The 20,591-nt window shown below is 36.4% G+C and overlaps 1 protein-coding gene across 4 annotated transcripts in view; it reads left to right on the plus strand.

Annotated features, from left to right (window-relative positions):
- Positions 1 to 20,591, plus strand: part of WDR20 (WD repeat domain 20) — a 49,434-nt gene that overhangs the window by 26,672 nt on the left and 2,171 nt on the right. For 2 of the 4 annotated variants that reach the window (XM_013940764.2, XM_013940765.2), the window contains exons 2-3: positions 3,647 to 3,829; positions 8,839 to 10,116. In XM_013940764.2, coding sequence (XP_013796218.1) covers positions 3,647 to 3,829; positions 8,839 to 10,116 — 1,461 coding nt within the window. Of the gene's footprint in view, positions 1 to 3,646; positions 3,830 to 8,838; positions 10,117 to 11,921; positions 14,576 to 20,591 lie in introns of those variants that run through there. The other 2 variants (XR_001292284.2, XM_013940766.2) reach the window with 2 other exon arrangements.

The following is a 20,591-nucleotide window of genomic DNA, read 5'->3' on the forward strand; positions in this document are numbered from 1 at the left end:
TGCTAAAAAAACGTTCTATAAGAGTTAACTAAATTGGAATGGAAGTCCCCAAAACAGTTGTACAATCTCTGTTTATTTCTGGAGAACGAATTAATCACAAAGAACTGAATAGTATTGCACGGTCAATTTTTCTTCTGGTGGAGCATAAGATTCTGTAGAGATTTTCAATCTGTTGGAGGACAGGACTTGGAAGCCGTTGGTGCCCAAGGTATACCAGTTTTGTTCAGCTGCATCGCTGCCTTTAGACAGGTTTTGAGTGAGATTCTGCTTGTTCTTGTTAACTGACTGAGTTCATAGTACCCGTTATTCCTTGTTGCTTTGTCCAAGGGGTACTTCAAATGCCACTCTGTTGGAATCTGAATGTTTGGAAAAAGGCCTGCTCAGAATTAGTAAACTGATTCAGAAAACTGTTTTAATGAAATATAATGGAAGGACAGACTGCTAGTGCAGCTATGAGTTGGCCTAAGTGCTATTACCAGTCTTGATTAGCTAAGATGTACTTTGACTTGCAGCACTTGAGCAAGGACTTAAGTTCATGTAGTTTCACTCCATTTCAAAGAACTGCTATCATCCTGACTCATCTGTGATGGATTAAGTTCCCCAAAGTGGACAAACTGGAATAGTTTTCTGTTCTGAATATTTTTCAGAAGAAGACTTTAAAGGAATAGGGACAGGAATCATGAGTACAACTTGCTACCAGCTCAAGTAGAGGCAAGGGTGCCTTATCCTGTGCATCCAGCCTCCGTGTTCTTTAACACTTAGTCCCAAGATCTTTCTTTTCTCTCTAAAGGTGCAACACTTTTTCTAAGAGGGGGACAGTTCCTAACACCTTGTTCAGTAAATAGTGTCAGATACTGGGATTTTGACAGTCACGGGCTCAGATTTCATGTAAAAACTCCTTACTGAGAATCAGTCTCCCGCAGAACCACTATAGGAAGTGGTTTTAATGATGAGCTAATGAAATGCTGATTCCCAGGAGCTATTGAATTTTCTGAGTAAGCATTTTTCTTATCAAAATACAATAGCAACTATAAATTGTGCAGAAACAGAGAAAGAAAATGGCTTCTAGTCCTTATGGCCGTTGGCCCTACCCTATCTTCTGGTGAAGAGGGAACATGACCAAAAGTACTCTCATGCTTGTGGATTTGACCATATCTCCAAGGGACAGCTATATCATAATCATAACTGAAAACACTAGCCGCATGTAAATAAAAAGCGGGACATCCCTGTCGGTAGAAGCCTAGCTTCTGATAATTCTGGGTTGAATTAATTTGCTTACTCTCCATTTAAGTTCAGACAGATTGTCACTGCCATCTGCCTCCCAGAGGACAGCTAGAACAAGCACAGTTAAGTCTGTGCCTAGGTTTTATTTATCAGAATTTCATGTCTTACTAGATCTGTTATCACACAATTTCAGAAGATGGGGAACCTTAGTCACACTAGAAGTTTATGAGACAACAAAAACAATAGTCAGTGATTATAAAACTCTAACCAGATGAAAGAGCAAGGTGGGTGTAGCTGCAATCTGAAGACCACCTCATTCTGTGCTGTTTGCCAGGGTAGTAAAGGTTCAGAAGGAGAAAACCCTGGGAATACTAGCAGTTTTCTGCTGGATGGGAGAGTCTCTGGTTCTCTAATTTCTCAGTGTGATTCAAGCTGAGTCCTATTTACTTTAAAAGAGATCTTTTTTTATGAATTGAGTTCTTCCGAGAAACTTTTGTCCAGAGGACTTACCTTTAGTCTTGTAGGTGAAAGGAGGGAAACATGGTACCTTATTCAGCTTTGCATTTCTTTGAGGTACAGAGGGATGTATTTATTTCTGTAGAATGGTCTTCCAGATAGAAACGCTACCTCTATTTTGAGGATATCTCATGATATCACTTATTCTGCAGTGCTACAGGACAAGGGAATCTTGCATGATATATGAGATCTAATGCATGGCCTCTAGAGTTTGATCTTTCAGCTTCGAGTTAGAGATTTACACGTGTCTGTGGATACTTTCATAGGCACATGCCTTTTCCTCTGATGTCCCAGTAGAGCTGGCATTCTATTTGAGTTCTCCTTGAAGAGGTATTGCTAATAAACTTTTTTAGCTTATAATGGATCTCTAAGCTCTAGAGAATACCTTTTTAATCTGCTAACTTGAGAAGCTGGAGTACATAATCTCATTTTGGAGTTTTCAACCAGGAGGCCATACACTTGATTAAACTGGTTTATGATATATGCTGCAAAACATAAGTGTAACTTTAATACTGTTGAATATATACACTGATTACATGTAACCCATGGTTAAATTTGCCTTGGAAATGGCTCAGCTGACATGATTCGCTGTGTAGCTTGTTTTTTCTCCACTGACAGTTCTGGTTCTCATCTATAAAGATCCATGCACACCAACGGTTTGCTATTCTTTAAACTTCTGAGCACAAGATTTAATACATCAGAGTGGTTTTCTCTTATGTGATGTTTGTCCTCTTCCTCATACAAGTTATATTTCTTATATTACTGACCTGACTTTTCTCAGACTACAAATACTGAAAAAGCTCATATATCAAAATGAGAATCTGAGTCCCAATATTACAGTCTCATGTCTGTAATATTGAGTATCTGCAGCTTTCTAATTACAAGCTCTGATCCTTGTAAATAAGGAGTTAAAAATGTTGAACCTGATGCATGATCTTGCATATTAAATGTGTGGGTTTTAATCTCGAGATGATGAAAGATAAGGTGTCTGTGTTCAGAAGTAATATGTAGATAAGCGTGGGTTACACAACTGAGAGAGAGCATTTTAGATTGCTTATCTATTGCTTTTGGTCCTTCTGACACTTCAGTGCCTTACTGTACAAATCTTCAGTTGCTTGTTGGTTCCTCTGTTTTGTTAGCACTTGTATTTTGTCTGAGCTGTATTTGGATTGTGTTCAGTAAATAAAATTGATCTATTGGCAATCCATAGAAATCTTTCTTCGTATAGAGTATTTTGATGTTTAAGTTGGTGTCAGAAGTGCAATTACTTTGTAGCTTAATGACTTAAAAATTTATTCTGTAATCACAGTATCAACATCCTGAGTCTATGTTCCTAGAAATGTCTTTCCTAGAACCCGGTCGATTATTTTTAAGCCTTTAAAACAAACAAACAGCTATTGAGACTAATCTCTGATTTTTGCTTTTTATAAAAGGATACATTTACATTACAAGGGTCAGGTGACTGCAAACATAATATTTTTAAATGGCAACTATCAAAACTGGTTGTACTTCGTATTCAGGAAGCTGTTGCTAGAGAAGTAGAAGGTATATTGCCTCTACGGGATGGAATGCCTCTCCTGGCAGGAGAAACCTGGGATTGGGTTGGTCTTGAAGACTCACTGCAGCCTTGGTTGCTGAATGGCTGTCACTGGTTTGTTATGTGATGTAATTGCAAAGGCTAGGCAGATATAGTGTTTAGCAAAGTTGAAAAAACACACAAGTGTTATATAAAAAGATAAACTTGCTGAAGACACCTTTGATGTCTTCGATAAATACAAAGCTGCTTTTTAAAATAAGGTTTTGCAACTGCATTAATTGTTGCTGTGTACAAATTCATTTGCAAATAGAAATTGTTACATACACACATTGTAATAAACTGTCTTAATTCTGTTTGCTCTCTTTGCAGGCTGCGGACTTGAGTAAACCAATAGACAAAAGGATATACAAAGGAACACAACCTACATGTCATGACTTCAATCACTTAACAGCCACAGCAGAAAGTGTGTCTCTTCTAGTGGGCTTCTCTGCAGGCCAGGTCCAACTTATAGACCCTATTAAAAAAGAAACTAGCAAATTATTTAATGAGGAAGTAAGTAGAAGTCTTAATACTGTTGCATGCAAATGTATTTGATATTAAACATCCTAGATTCTCAAAGTTCTGTAGATGGCTTCCTTTGCTTATACAGCTCATTATTCAGTCATTACCTTTGCTTTTCAGCTGTTTCATTGATCTTAGGATACCTATACAAAAATGCTATTCATGTAGGAAGCTTCTGGCGATTTAAGGAAGAAAAGATTAGGTAATGCTGTAATAAAGCTAATGACAATTAACTGGTGGAAAAAGGGTCTGCAAATCTAAATATTGCTGTATACCCTTTGCAGTCAGTTGTTCCAGAGGTTCCTGGTTTCAAACCAGGAACAAACATTTGAGCATCTATATAACTAATATATTAAGCTCAAAATACTCTAGTATTTCTATGGAAAGGGTGTTAAAACAAATTGTCCATATTGAGGATTCCCAAGGGTTTGCTTGGGGTAGACTGTTTATTTAGGATATCAAGCTGAATGCTGCACGGGAAAAGCTGAAGGCTCATGAGGTCTTGGCAGTGTGACTTTCCTGAAAGAAACTCTGCACCTGATTTTTGCTGCTCTACAATAATAAAAGATTGAAGGGAGTACTGGGTGGGGAGGACATGACTTGTGCCAAGTTACAAGACAACTGGCTCTGATTATCTGATAGTATTGGTATTTTTAGCAGGGTAAGTGTCTGGATGCTAATGATGGAAGAGATCTGGTAACTGATACAACTTTGACAGTATTTTCTGCTGAGGATAAGCTGTGGGAATTTGGTTGGTTTTTGTTTTGTTTTTGTTTTACTCCTTTTTGTTTTTTCATCCAACTGCAGATAAATCACGAGAATGATCACAAAGAGCTTTGCAGGTTATGTTTTAGAAATCTTAAATCTGGATAAGACCTTTGCAGATGAAGTTGAGTCTTGCTTAGCTTTCAACCTGAGCAGGCACATCTTTCCCACCTCAGGGAAGATGTGTTGACATTCTCTGTCTTTGTGCAAAGAAGATTCAAGTATTGTTCTCAATGGGGATGTTTTATAATTAGATCTGCCTAATTCCTCCTCAGCTTTCTAAAAGTAGCTACAACTAGATCAGAAGAAGGGAGTTTTTCTTCTTTTCTAGCATTTCCCACCTGTTCTTTCTCTTTGCTGTTTGAATGGGAAACTGCTGGAGATTCTTTTAATTTTGCACTGAATGCCCTTTTTGGTAGAAACCATTGTATAAGTAGTTGAAACTTTCATTCTAGCATTTTCCTCAACACCCTTTCCCCCCTGCCCCCCCAAAGAAACAAACAACCCCCCCCCCTAAAAACAAAAAAACTTTGGCACTGGTGCAGCTTCACCATTGGGAGTGCTAGTCTGGATGTGAACAAGTCACTTGTGTAAGTACAGCTCTTATTTAATCTTGTTTTGATAGTAGCATAAATATTATAAGTAACTGGAGTTTAATATCACCAAGCAGTGCATACTCTTTTAGCTGAACTATAGTTACCTTGAGAAAAAACTCCTGCTAAAATACTTACATAAAGGTACAGCACATGTTTACATGCCCTGATTTTGTTTACTGTCTAGCTTCTGCAGTGTAAAGCTGCACTGGCGGGGGAGTGAATAGTTCTAGTGGTAGGCAACAAGTGCTGGAAGTACTGAGGCAACTTTGCATACTGTCTCTGTACTATAGCTAGAGTCACATCACTGTGATAGGGATACGTCTTGGACTCCTTGCTCGAAATTAAATAAGATGCTCTGTTTTTTACACAGCTAACAGAAGGATTTGCTCAGTACTGCCAAAACTACCAGCAGAGTAGATTGGAATTAAATGACAAATTCTTATTTCCTATGCTACTGTTAACTGCAATTACAACAAATTTTAAAACTTTTATATGTTTATTTTTAATCTGTCAGTTACAGTATAGAAACTTACCCTAGACATGTTTGGAAATTCTGAAATTAATAGGCTCATATCTAAAAGCTCTTTTAAGGAAGCATCAGTGAGCATTGATTTCTTTCCTTTTTTTTTTTTTTCTTTTTGTTTGTTTGAGTCAGCCTATTGGTTTTGAAATATGTTTAGAGTTTAGATAGTGTTTGAGAATAAACATACCTTCTATAGGCAAAACTGAGGTGGTCTAAAGGCAAGTTTTTGCCTCTTCTGACAAATTTTGCACTAGAGCTAGAACAATAGAGGTAAAAGAATTTGCCACCTGTCCTGTTAGTAATGGGGTGACTTAGGAAACCCAAAGCTGTTTTGACTGTCTCCTGTCATTGAAGCAATCAGGATAGCAGTTAATCACTGTGATTAGTGAAATAACCTGTTATGACACAGAAGGTTATGTCGAAGTTGCCTGAATTAAAGCTATTGTATTTTGACTTGTTACTCTTATTTATTTCAACCCTATTGATGTAGAAGACAATAGGGACTTGAAAGACTGAGTGAGTGATACTGTGTAGCTCCTGGCAGCCTCTAAAAATCAAGCAGTGTTTCTTCTAGTTGTGACAGAATAAAATTAGCGTTGTTTTCTTATACACATCAACAGCTAAGTATACCTTAGACTCAACTGTTTGCTGGCAATAGTCGGTTATCCTCAAGTTAGCCAGCTGAACTCTAAGTCTCCTTCATCTTGGCTTATTTTTTGTCTATGTCCTTTTTTTTTTATTTAAACCATAGCCTTAAGCTGTGATTAAGGTATGGCTGCATTTTTTTCTTCTTTTTCTACTTGTGTTGCCAAAGCTGTTGGCCGGACCTTAATGTATATTCCTTGATTGCTTCATTTTTTTTTCATTCCTTTGTCCTATGCCTATAATTTTGTCCCTTCAAGCTTGTTCAAACATGACTACTGAGATAATCTTACTTTGCTTGTCTTCCTGACTGGTGACTGAAGTTCCTTCATTAACTGTTCTTTCACCAAGCTGAACACAAGCTTCTTATCCCAGCTGCTAAATCTCCAGCGATTAGCTTGATACTGCATTCAGTATTCATTATTGTAATGCCTCTGCCAGTGATACTAACTTCAAGTCTTGTTCTGCTGTGCTGCAGATGAGTACAAAGAGTCCCAGTTAAAAGCCTTTAAAACTTCAGAAATTCATAATTTCATAATTTTTACCTTCCTCTTGAATTTAAAGCACTCTTGGTTGAGAAGAGGGTGAGATGTGGTTGCATGCTACAGATCACTTTCAAGTATTATGATCTCTTAATTCTGCCTATTCTCTCTGTTGGAGCTAACTGGTTCTCATTGCATATTGCAATCTTTTGTTTTGCTCATAGCTTCTTTGAGGTAAAATGATCAGGTTTGGAGGATTTTTGTACAATACCTAATATCATGTAGTCCATGATTTTGCACTTAAAATGCCATTTCTGATATAAAGTTAATTCCTCTTGCAAGCAGAGGCTGTATGTCAGGTTGAGCTATTCTAGTAGAGTAGTCCACGAAATCTTGCTGTGTCCTATCAGTGATAGTTTCATAAGCAGAAGGCTATTGTTTCTAGCAGGCAAGCTGGTCCGATGCTCCCTGTTCTTATTCTCTTGGTGTGTACAAGGTAACTTTCTGTCTAATATTTCTGGTATCATCGTTACTCAGACATGAATGATGTATATTAATGAACACATAAGACAGATTACTTAAAATATGACAATAGAAGTTGCACAAAGCTGCCATTTTGAAGCCACTTTGAGGAAAAAGTTCTAGATTAATTTTTCTCAACTCTCATACAAAATGACTAATTTAACCAATGAGAAATCACAGAAGAGAGGCTTACTGCTTTCACACTGAGGCTGACAGCAGCAAAACTGTACGAAAGTATAATCTAAAATGACCAAGTGCTGCTTTTCAGTGACAGGCACAGGTGTGGAATAGATAACAGTCAATGTATTTATCCATTAGTTCATTTTTCTGAAAAACAGAATAGTAAATTTTGAGTTGTTTTAATGCTTTCGTGACTTGTTCTGGTATTTCTTCATGCTCTTTGTATTTGCAGTCTTACCTTTCATGTAGCTGAGCTGTTCTTTCAGCCTGTAATCAATCTATGACCTCTTATGTTTGTATATATTAAAAAAAAATTACTTTTTCTTGAAATTGCAATCAAGCAATGGCATGGCTGACAATTGCTAGATTTAGAAGTCTACCAGAATTATAGTAGCAAACTCGAGGAGTCAAATTTTGTCTCTACCTCTCAGTTCTTCCAGCATTGAACACACTATGAACAGGGATATTTATTTAATGTGTTCCTTCATTCTTTTGTAATGATGGGATCTATTAAAATGTTTTCCTTTAAAAGAAATATCATTTAAATCAGGTGGTGAGTGAGAGTATTGACAGGTCCTCGGCTAAAATATGGAAAGTAAGTGTGGAGTAGGGAGTCCAGGGAGCAAAGGATGTGGTACCTTCTGTGTTCAGTGAACTACATGCATTTAACTACTAACTTTCCATGTTAATAGAGTTACTGTATAGCACTTGCTCCCTGAATCAGTATGAAGATTGTGCTGGTATAGGCTCCTAAAGTCTTGTCTTTTTTTTTTTTTTCTTCCCTCTCTCCAGAGGATTAACTTATGTGATTTCAGATAAAAACAGAGTGTAAATTTATTGTTGTTGATTTAAAACCTGTTTGCTATGTAGTACAGATGAGTAACAGCCTTTATTTTCTACAGTTTGTTTTGTGCTTTCTTGATTTTTCTCAAATGTTTGTTTCCTTTTCATGCTGCTCATCAACCTACAGAGCAAAAAATAAACCTAAGAACATTACCTTGAGATTCGTAACAACAGACTGACTTGATTGAAGTGTGTTCTTTGTGGAATATCACTGGACCACAATCATAATGTTTTACAGAGCTTTTTTTCTCTAAAAGTAATTTTCTCTTAATTGCCTGAAAAGTTTTTTTTTTTTTGCAAATACAGTAACACTATAGCTCCTTTGTAGACAGTTCAGCTCTCTTTAAGCTTTGTTCCCCTTCCTCTCCAAAAAGCTCAGATTTACAGTTCATCGTTAAAACTTTAATTATCAGACTTTCTGATGTGTATCTTCTTTGTTTTTCACAGAGACTAATAGACAAGTCCCGAGTAACCTGTGTAAAATGGGTACCAGGTTCGGAAAGCCTTTTCCTAGTAGCTCATTCCAGTGGCAATATGTACTTATATAACGTGGAGCACACTTGTGGTACCACAGCCCCGCACTACCAGCTACTTAAACAAGGAGAAAGTTTTGCAGTTCACACTTGCAAGAGTAAATCCACAAGAAACCCTCTGCTTAAATGGACAGTAGGTGAGGGTGCCCTGAATGAATTTGCCTTTTCCCCAGATGGGAAATACTTGGCATGTGTGAGCCAGGATGGTTTTCTTCGTGTGTTTAACTTTGATTCAGTGGAATTGCATGGTACAATGAAAAGCTACTTTGGAGGACTGCTATGTGTATGTTGGAGTCCCGATGGAAAATATATAGTAACAGGTGGAGAGGATGACTTGGTAACAGTTTGGTCTTTTGTGGACTGTCGAGTAATAGCTAGAGGCCACGGACATAAATCATGGGTCAGTGTTGTTGCATTTGATCCGTATACCACTAGTGTAGAAGAGAGTGACCCAATGGAATTTAGTGGAAGTGATGAGGATTTCCAAGACCTTCATTTTGGCAGAGATCGAGCAAATAGTACACAATCTAGGCTATCCAAAAGGAACTCTACAGACAGTCGTCCAGTAAGTGTTACATATAGATTTGGTTCAGTAGGCCAGGACACGCAGCTCTGTTTATGGGATCTCACAGAAGATATCCTCTTCCCCCACCAACCTCTCTCAAGAGCAAGGACACATACAAATGTCATGAATGCCACAAGTCCACCCGCTGGAAGTGGTGGAGCTAACCCAGGAAGTAATGGAAACAGTATCACAACACCTGGAAACTCTGTACCCCCTCCTCTTCCACGGTCAAACAGCCTTCCACATTCTGCAGTCTCAAATGCTGGCAGTAAAAGCAGTGTCATGGATGGTGCCATTGCTTCTGGTGTTAGTAAATTTGCAACCTTATCGCTACATGATCGGAAGGAAAGACACCATGAAAAAGATCACAAGAGAAATCATAGCATGGGACATATATCTAGCAAGAGCAGTGACAAACTGAACCTAGTTACTAAAACCAAAACGGACCCAGCTAAAACTTTGGGAACACCTCTCTGTCCCCGAATGGAAGATGTTCCCTTGTTAGAGCCTCTTATCTGTAAAAAGATAGCACATGAAAGACTGACTGTGTTAATTTTTCTTGAAGACTGTATAGTCACTGCTTGTCAGGAGGGATTTATTTGCACATGGGCAAGGCCTGGTAAAGTGGTAAGTTTTAATCCTTAATGCTGCATCAAAGAACTAGAACTCTGAATAGGTAGTTTTCTTGAAATATAAATGAATGTTGAATATAAAATTTCTTTATGCTTAATGTAAAAAAAAAAAAAAAAAAAATCCTCAGAGCCATACTTTTGGATACTGCATGCCATATTTCTGAATGATTTGAAGTGTCTTGGATACAATTCTTAAGTATAGCTGCCTTCCAGCAAGAGAAATAAATACTGTGCATCTAAACTATTGATTAGTGTTCTTATACTTAAGCATAACCACAATATGTTGAAAGCTATTTATGTAAAAATTGAAGCAAAACATGTCAATCACTAAAATGATTATAATCCTTCAAGTTTTCTACAAAATATTGCACTCCTTGTGAGAGTAGCTTATGAAAAGCTGCTGCTTTTAGGTCTAACAAGAAATGTGAGCTTCTGAAAAATTAAAACCAAAGTGTTTTATTCCTCCATACTTTTCTGTGGTGGTCTGCCATTAATGTAAAACCACTTCTTATTAAAATTCCAGCCATTTTATGAGCAGATTTCTAAGTCCTTTACTGGCTGTAGTTTGTGCTCTTTAAATTTTGAATCAATCCATGAGACAGTACAGTGCTATCAAGGAACTCTAACTTTAGCCAGGTCTTGATTTATGTATATTTGGTTAAACTAGGGAAAGTCATCTAAGCTTTCTCTAAATAGTTTCAGTTTTACTTTATTGTCACTTTTGTGAGCTAAATTTGCTCATTGACAAACTCTTTCTGACAGCAGCTGTTCTATCAGTAGAACTTTCACTAAAATGTACTTCTAATTTTAACTTTTACTGTTGATTCACTTAAACACGGATAAAATGTTGGTGTTTTTTTCTGTAGTCCAACGTATAGCAAGCTAAATTTCAAATGAATCTAAAAGTGGTGTTTATTTTATAAAAAGTAGTTTGTGCTGCAAATGGCTTTGTTTGCCAGTAATGTTTTAAAGGAATACAGCTATGAAAACACTACCAGAGTTTTTCTACTGAAAAGGATCATTATTTTTGTGAAACTTTCTGAAGCTTTGAGGCTTATAGGTTACCATCTGAAGAAAAAAATACTCTAGTAATACTTGAATATTGCCACATTGGACAATCTAATTGCAAATTTCATGTTCCTTAGGCTTAAACTATTTGATTTGCAAATCTCCCTTTTGAAGTGGAGATAGTATGTATGTTTAACACTAAAATACCACATCTTCACTGGAGTAAAGTCTTAAGTAAAACTCAAGAATTTTTCTTAAAACAGTTTATATAATGCAAGTTTCTTTGAGATGTTCTCAAATTTGTCACAGCATATCTGTGCATAGAGAACCATGTCTGCTCTTCATCTTGATGCCTATTTGAAGGTTGAATCTAAAACTGAAAATTGTAAATCCTTTTCTGGGGAGAAGGGAGGAAGGCGTTCTGTTAAAAGTTAAGTTTTTTTGTGTAAGAACTTCAGACTCATCTTAAAAAAGAAAAAAGAAAAAAAAAAAAGGCCAACCCCCCCCAAAAGTAAACTGTCTGTCCCAAATGAAAATACTAAAGCAGCTGTCACTTCTGTGACTCAGTGCAATTCATGCTTAAGAATTAACTTTATATGCATAGAGCAGTGCTTCAGATTTCCATTGTGACCTATTTTGCTTTTGTTCCAAAACTTTGTGTACTACTAAACACTACACTGTTAAACTTATTTTCAGTGGCTGAGGTGGGTTGTGTTAGACTGGCTATAACTTAAACACAGGTATTTTTGTGTATTGACTTTGATTTGGAATATGACATTTCAAATATTTCAGAGATAAAGTATGCAGTACCAAAAATCAGGATTTATGTATTGGCCAATATGGAAAACTTTAATTACAGGTAAGTAATTTTCATGCTGAAGTTATCACTTTCAAAATTAATATATTGCACACTGTTGTAAATGCCATATTGTTTAGGATGTATTTACTTAGAAATTTTCAAATGGATTTGTTTTCCTGATTTCACTTGCATTTATAATGAGCTCACTCTGCTGGTAAAAACTAAATTTTGGTGGCATGTTTACAGGGGATAGGAAAATATTTGTGCCAGAAGGACGTTATGAGCATCCTTTTTGTTTATAGGAGAGCACTTAATAATTTTATTTAATGAAAATTGTCAAAGTATAAAACACTCATGGTAATGTCTCTCTTACTGGGTTATATACCACTCATTTCTGTCTTGCCAATTGTTTTATCCTAGGCTGTTCCATTGCCCTGGGGTTTAAAGCTGCTATTTCTAGTCTTCCTCCCAAAATATGGGTCCCCAAGTGATCTTAAACCTCCATCCCTTTTTTTTTTGTCTGCCAATGCTAGAGTGAAAGCCTCTTAATCTTGCTGCTTCTTCCATCGTTGCCTGAAAAGGCCTTCATTAAATTCATACCACTGCCAGCCTAAAGAAAGAATTGAATGCAAAATTGAAGCAGACTTGCAGTATGTAGTGTAATTTCCATTGAGCCAGTGCTACCTTTCCCTCCCATTTTTAATAGCCATCAAAAGACGTACTGGATAATTGGACAATGTACGACATGGTCTCTTAATTTTTCTGGTTGGTCTGGTACTGCCCTTAGTTTAAAAAGGTGAATAAAAAAAAATCCAGAAATGTCTCTTCAGCCCTGATCCTTACGATAGTTGATAGGCTCTACAGTGCTTAGTGTGCTGATGGTTATAAACTTTCCAGATTACTAATTCAGTGTATCCATAATCATACCTTGAGCTTCCTCATGGGATATACCATTCTTTATAATATGTGACACAAATGCACTTTCACAACTGTTGTACTAACTCCCAGTCGGAATGAGGGCAAGTGAATGGCAAAATTCAGTGTGGAACAAGCTGAGTGAGGCTCAGGGCTCTTGAGTTTTAATTTCTTGTTCTCACTTTTTGTCAGACTATTTCTGAGAAAGAAGATTCGGGGTGGGGAGAAAAATAGGTTGCCTTAACAAGAGTATGAAATTTCTTCTCCCCAGCAGCGTGGTGACAATTAGCTGTCTGCTGCACCCCCCCCCTTCCTTTTCCAACCCGGATGGAAAAGCTAAATGGGATTATAGAACTGTTGTCTTAATTTTGAAATGTAGAAAAGAAACTCGAAGAAACCAAGGTAAAATGGCATGTGTCATCTTTGTGGCTACTTTAAACCAAATTATGGGACATACAAGATGCAATTAAAAAAAATCCCCACAGATAAACCATGATACCCAGTCTGCAAAGCAATTTATCTGTCCATCCTCTTTGTTTTGTTTCTAAACTAAAAATTGAGATACTCAGATACAATTCCAGACTGGTTGCAAACTATTAAGTTCAAAGAAAACTTGTCTAGATGACTTATGTTTGACTCTGAAATTAACTATTCACAGTCTTGTACAGCAACTCCATTTTATCTAAATAAAAGTTGCTGATTAGTTTTCCTTATAAGAAAGCTCAAGGTAAGGTTGGACAGAACTGCAGAGATGAAATGACAGTGTATAACCTAGCAAGATAAACATGTTACCATTTTGTAAAACAAATGCACATGGAATTTATTTATTTGACTTACTGTACAGGAAAATTTAGACTTAAATTATAACATCCTTGAATTTTCTAGTTAACTACAATTGTAGTACAGTATCATGTTTTAGTATGACTTCTGTTATAGTAAAAGTACTTAAACATTCATGTACTATATTTGAGTGAGACGAGCAGCTATACATACTAATTCTTCCTCAATGGAAAGGAGCATTTCATCATTACAATTGAAGTTCAATTGCTGGTATTTAAGTACTATCAAATAGATTTCTTTCAACGTGATACGGTATCTGTATAAACTTCAGGGATGATTATAGTAAAACTGAAACACAGCTGTATGACTTCAGGTTACCATGCTGAAATTTGAAGCTTTCTGTAATGTGCATAATAGCAAAGTTGCACATAGCATACCCGCATTATCAGGGTGAATTTAAACCTAGTACACTGGTGTGATATTTATAGCAAGGTATGTGTGTTTGCGCGCGTGCGTGTGTGAGGAGGTGTGACTAGTGGCTCCAGTAAAGCCAGGAGAGATCATAACCCTGCAAAGGCTTTATGATGAGGATGTCTGGATTAGGAAATAACATGACTTTTACTAAACACTTTCTAGAATCCCATGTTCTGAATTATCACCTCTTAAAATTTGATTATGTACTTGGAATGACTGTATATGTCTGCCCCTTTAACAGTATAAAGCTACTAAATTAATATTTAAAATGCTGGCCTGCTTATGTTACAATAATAAAATTTGTGTCAGTTAATTTACTGTCAATTTACATGTAAAAATTAAACAATATTTTTTCTGCATTTTATGAATTCTGTATACTGGAGTTTGTTAAAGATTGACATGTTAGGTGATACTGTACAAAATTGTATTGACTACCTTTAGTGAAGATCAAAAGTAAAATTCATATGTATTTCCTTTTTACACTTCCATCTAATTTCTTGACAACTTGAATAAATTTCATAGAGCCTTTCTAACATGAACTATTGTTAATTTAACTGTTGCAATAATTAAGCTTTAAGAAGTATTGTTGGTATATTTATAATTTTAAGAAAATCATGTTTGTTTCATACTGCTTATTTTTAGCTGTTCTATTGTCACTGTTACAGCTGAAGAACTTTACTAAATACTTGACATTAAAAAATAACTTGCTGGGGTTGTCATCTGTATACTGATGTTAAATAAAAATGTGTGACTGAACTGTAAATGTAGATAATTTTCAATAGTCCTTTTCACATTTGAGTTTTAATTTGTTATGTTGCAGTCCTTACGTGGTCTTCTGCTATCATACTGTGCTGAACAAATGGCTACAGTGAGAACTGCTAGCTTGCCATATTTTAAAGAAAGAAGTTGACCACATCCTGTAACCTGTTCTGAGTGAATCTTTCACTCCATTTCAAGACGATATATACACTTTGTTTAAATCTTGCTGATGAGGTCATGTCTTCTGGTATTTTTTTCTAGGACTAGAGTAATATAACAGTATTATCATTTATCAAATCTATTTAAACTCAGATTCAGTAAAACAGATATGGATGCATTTGCCCTACCTATATATCAAATAGGAGTTGGGGCAGAACATTTTCTGTTCCTTCTTGGACTCTACAGGAGCTCTTTCCTCCATGGACTCCAGTGTAGGGTGTGTTTTCTATTCCAGCTTTACATCTTGATGTTTGCCTAGTGAATGCTGAATTTACAGCCCTGGGGATATGGCTTACTCAGATGATTCAGGTGTTTTCAGTCTAGAAAATCGTTGGCTAGTCTAGAACTAAACTAGTCTAAACTAGCACTAACTAGTCTAAAACTTTCGGCTACAGAATGTCTTGGAATCAGTTCAGGCAAAGATGAAAAATTTCCCCTTTGATCTGAATAGAGATTGCTTCTCCGAGGTTCTCCTGGCAGCAAGAGTTCTGTGTTAACCAGGGACGCAGCCAAACAAGTGATATTTACTGAACTGTTTCAAAGGTGTTTTTGAGAAATTTCAGTGGAGAAAATTAGCTATTTTGGACCCCATCTAACTGAGGTAGGACTCTACTTCTCTTTTGGGGGAAGCTCCTCTGTAGACGAAAGCTGAGGGAAAACCTCTTTCTTACATGAACTTGAGAACATTCTGATACTTCAGAAGGTAGTTGGCCACTATGATGATCTGCCTATATATTTATTTTTATTTATATGTGTATATATAAAAATAACTTTTTTAAGAACAGGTGTCAATGGAGAAACAAAGTGAAATCTGTCCTGAAAGTTTCTGTGAGCAGCTGATTACATCAAATGATGCAAGAACTGGTTGTTCAGACCAGTTTCTCAAGAATCAGTGGGAGCATGAAACTAAATCAACTTCCACATGTTCTGCAATTGTAGAAGATACTTTGGCAAAAGATGTCTCGGAACTTTAAACTGTCTTCTGCTTGCCTTTATTAAATAATGTTGCACGAAGTTCTCAAGGAAATAACTTGAATGATCACATTCTTTTCTGTTTTTAAAGTTGATTTCTAGGTAGTTTGTAATCTGTCTTACTGACTTGGTTTGGCTCCTTTCTTCTCATATTAAGATCACATCTATTTTACAACTAACCAAAATGGGGTTGCCTTAAGTCATCTGTCTCCCCCCCATCCATTTTTTCCTGGTTTATCAAAATTTCATTTTCTAATCTGAAAAATTTAAGTCTTGCAGGCTTCTGTAGTTGGAGGAAGCTAGAGAAACAAAAGCATACACGCCCTTACTGCCTAAACTAAGCTTAAGGTCTTATTACACAAGTCAAATCAGGTTTTTGCTGGCAAAAGCTTTTTTGTGCTTTTCACAGCGCAAAAATAGTTGCATTTTAAACTATAATTTTTGTCTCTTGGGTATGCATATCTTCTATTTGCCAATCAAATACTAGTCTTGAAGTAATCTTAGCTAATACCAATAGACAGACAAGATTTTCAGCTAGTCTGCTAGCATCCTTGATTTTTCTTTTTGTTGGCCATGCATAAAATGGTGATACACTTTTATTAGGGGGGGGGGAAAAAACCCAAAACTATTCTTTATGTACACAGAAGTGAAACTGCAAGTGAAGCCTACTAGATGCCGCTACATTTTCTGTGAGATCTGGTATGTCATTACTGTGTAGACATTTATACTTCTCTGTGACGCTATTAGAACAAAGCAAAAAAAGCAAATGTAACACAACTATATTTAAACCTCTATATAGTGAACAAATAGACTGTGAAGATCAGCTTTGCTTTCTCCCCCTCAATCCTTTACAAAATATTTTCTCTGTAATATGTTATGTGACTATTCAGAAGGGACTTCCTTGAACCTTCTAAATTAGTTGATTTTACAACTTCATTGGGGATTGTTAAATACTGGACTTAGTAAGTATGTGCAGTTCGAAGACTTAAATTAATAAAAGTCAACTCACCAGATAAGAAACTGTTGGGCATTTTGTTCAGACAAATCTTAAACCAATTTAGCTGATTCGAATACGGAATTTTAAACAAGGTGAAAAATCTCATTCTATTTTGGAATATTACTATTGCTCAAATATTGTGTTGACCTTGGGCTCTTTTGTCAAGCAAAAGACTCGGTCCAGATGGCTTTTTCAAATAATTCCAGGACTATCACAATTCTGGACAACAATAAATTATGTATGGAATACTCTTTATTTAAAAAATTTAAATTATTTCTTACATTGGCTATAACAGAATTGGTTTAACAATTAAATCAGTGCAGTTTTTGTGGGGGCATTCATTAATTCAGCCTGTTTTTTGCTGTTTAATTGCATCAGTAAAGAGTACTATGAGACATTTTGAACCATATGTTCAAAAGGTGGGGTTTTTTTTTTTTGATATTGGCTGTATTTGTTAAACTGGATCAGCTGCTTATGCTGTTTTTCCTCTACACAGACAAGCACAACACTGTTGCCACTAGTTTGCTTCATGTTTTTCTACTTTTCAATTTCAAAACACCAAGTAGGAAGGACGTACAGAGATCTGACATACAGACAAGTTACTGTGAGTCGGCTGATCAGTTTTACTGAATGAGCATGCTCTTGTCCAGGGCAAATACTGAGTTTAGTTGAACTTCTTCACTTTTCCTGTGGGCTATAGGTGTGTGCCAGGAGAGCTGTGAATTAGCAAATAGGCATTAACTTTACAGTAACCTGCTCATGTGTCCAACCTTGCAGTTTACTATCTAGATTCTGAAACTTGACTTATGACTGCATCTTTGGCTCCAATTAATCCTGGCCTGATTTACACAAAGAAAATATTAGCTCTATAGTTACTGATGTCTGATGTTCTGATCTCTTATAGGGCTTAATTTTCATTGAGAAACCTTTGTATTCGCATTGCCTGAAAAAATATACTTATTTATGGATAGAACGTATGTGTATTTATTTATTTATTATAAAAAGCACCTTCAGTCCCATGAATTTTGAGAAAGGCTGGTCTTAACACTGCTGCGGACCTTTCTGAACAGGCTACAGATAGGACTGCCTTGAAATTTGGGTGGAAATGTTCTTACTGAATGCAATTACTAGACTTGCATGAGTAGGAATGAAAAGCCATATCGGGATGTCTTAATGTTTTTACTAAATATGCAAAGTCTTGCGTGTTTTAGGAAGTTGGAGAATTCATTCAGATCAACGTGGTGTAGCCCCACCAGCTACTGAAACAATTTGTTTTAATACTCTTGCATTGCTAACTGGTGTAAGAAGATGATGCAGTCCTCTATGAAAGACCACACTCGAACAGTAAAGTATTCTGTTAAGATGGCAGGTGATGTAAAACCTAGGTGGAGGACTTTCTCTGAGTGTGTGATGAAAGATATTTTATCAAATTCCTGATTTGGATTTAACTGTTCCATTTCCTGTCCCCTGCCAGACCTGTACATTGACAAAATAATACTACTAATAGACTACATTTATTTTCAAAACCTAAGTTTTGAACAGTCTCTTAATTTGCCCCTGTTGCATGCTCAGTATGGTCTGTTCATGTTTTTTCTTAAACTTTAATTAACTGATGTACGGTATGTGCTACACAACATGGCAGATCTGAAATTGCTCTATCCCAGTTTCTTTGTGTTTTCTGTCACTGGTATTAAACCGAGCAGCTTCACTGTTGCACTAATATGTTGCTGCAGCTTCTGTCTGTCTTTAGCGCCTGGTTGGCTACACGGGGTGGGTTCACCGCGGCAAGCACTGTGGCCTAATTCCTTTATGCTTTTTTTCCAGATAGGAGCTTTCTCTCCAGATTTTTAAATGTTACCCATAGTATTATTCCCAGGGAATATGATTAAAAATGGTTTAGTCCAGCATCCTTCGTGTTACAAATCAGACTCAGATGGTAACTTTCACATCCAAACAGTAACTTTTTTTGCGCTGTAGTGTACCTTTCTAATTATGGCTTTCTGAAGTTTCCCATATTAGGCCTAATATAGCTTTCTTAAACTGTCTTGCGTTAAAGACTCTGATATAATGACAAAATTCATACAATCCTTTTGTTATTCAGGACCTACCTAGAATGCTTATCCACTTCCATAAAACTTGTATGTCTAGAAACTAAATTTGTATTTTTGCCTTTTCTCTATGAGCATCTAAAATCTAAGATTCCTTCTGAAATCAAATTCTTGGAAGAACTCACAGAATTTCAGCTCTCTGTCAGAGAAGTGAAATTCTGGAACGGTCGAATTATTGTAGCTAGGTCAAGCAGCCAAATCAGTTTTAAGGTGGTGCTCGCTAAGTTTTTGGAAGTTTTGAAATGTCTGTGTGTAGTAGCACAAGGATGTTGATCCAGATATTCTTTCCACTTCTGTGTTCCTCTGGCTTGCCTCTTCACAGTTGCAGAATTAAGTCAGGACATGGACTGAACTATGAGGATTTCCTAATATTCCCTTATCCAAAGCCACTTGCACTGCATTTTGGCCTTTTTCTAAAAGGAGAAGGTATTCACAGCCTGGGAGATGAAATCATAACTGAGTGAATCCTAGTTTCCAGTCTTGGAACTTGAATTCCAAAGCGTCTAGTTTACGAGGCATAAAGTGCCACACTAAATTTCAATATGTGCTCTCTATTTCTAAAGAAATTGTGGTAAAATGAATACCTTCATTTTGTTGCCCAACAATTAGTTGCATTACAGTGTAAATTTGATGTTAGAATAGTGCTTATTTCTCTTCTTTTATACAGCATGGTTATGAGCCTTTGGAAAAATAATTCATATTATGCCACCCCTACTACTTCTGTGCTTATGAAGCACATATTTGCTTATGAACAGTTTGTATTACTGATTTATTAAAGACTGAAAATAATACCTTTAGGACCTCTTTTTCTGGTATACTGGAAAGTTGCTTAGTGTATGTAATCTTCTTGCAAGAAAGACTTTCTAGTTGGTGCTGGATTTAATAGACTTCTGAAGAGTGGTTCAGTAAATGAACTGCAGAGTTCTGTCTTGCCTTCACTTTCAAACAAAACTTTCTTCGTAATAATTTTCAGAAGTGCTTCAGTAACTTGGTTGCTCTAAAACTCTGCTTTTGCCATCTATTCCTTGTTTTAAAACAATGACACTTTTTATTCTCGTCTTGTTAAATATGCAATATCTATGCACAACCTGAATGTCAACAAGTTTCAAGACCAACCCACTTCAGTCTACCTCAAAGGTGTTTGAACCATATATCCACTGCATAAACAATAAAAGAATAAGGGTTCTAGTTCCTGCAGGTGCTATCTATGGAAGGCCATCTGAAGTTAAACATATACATACATATATATATATATGTGTGTGTGTGTGTGTGCATATACACATGCACTTGAATATTTTCACACTTTCTGCCATAAATCATATTAATGCATCTGGTTTCATAACATGTCTGAATTGTTAGATGAGATGTTCTTTAAAAGGAAGGATTATGGTTTTACTAAAAAATTTATTACCTGAATCCAACCAATCCAGCCCTCCTTC

Source organism: Apteryx mantelli, chromosome 4 (assembly GCF_036417845.1).
Source record: "Apteryx mantelli isolate bAptMan1 chromosome 4, bAptMan1.hap1, whole genome shotgun sequence".
Lineage (NCBI taxonomy): Eukaryota > Metazoa > Chordata > Aves > Apterygiformes > Apterygidae > Apteryx > Apteryx mantelli.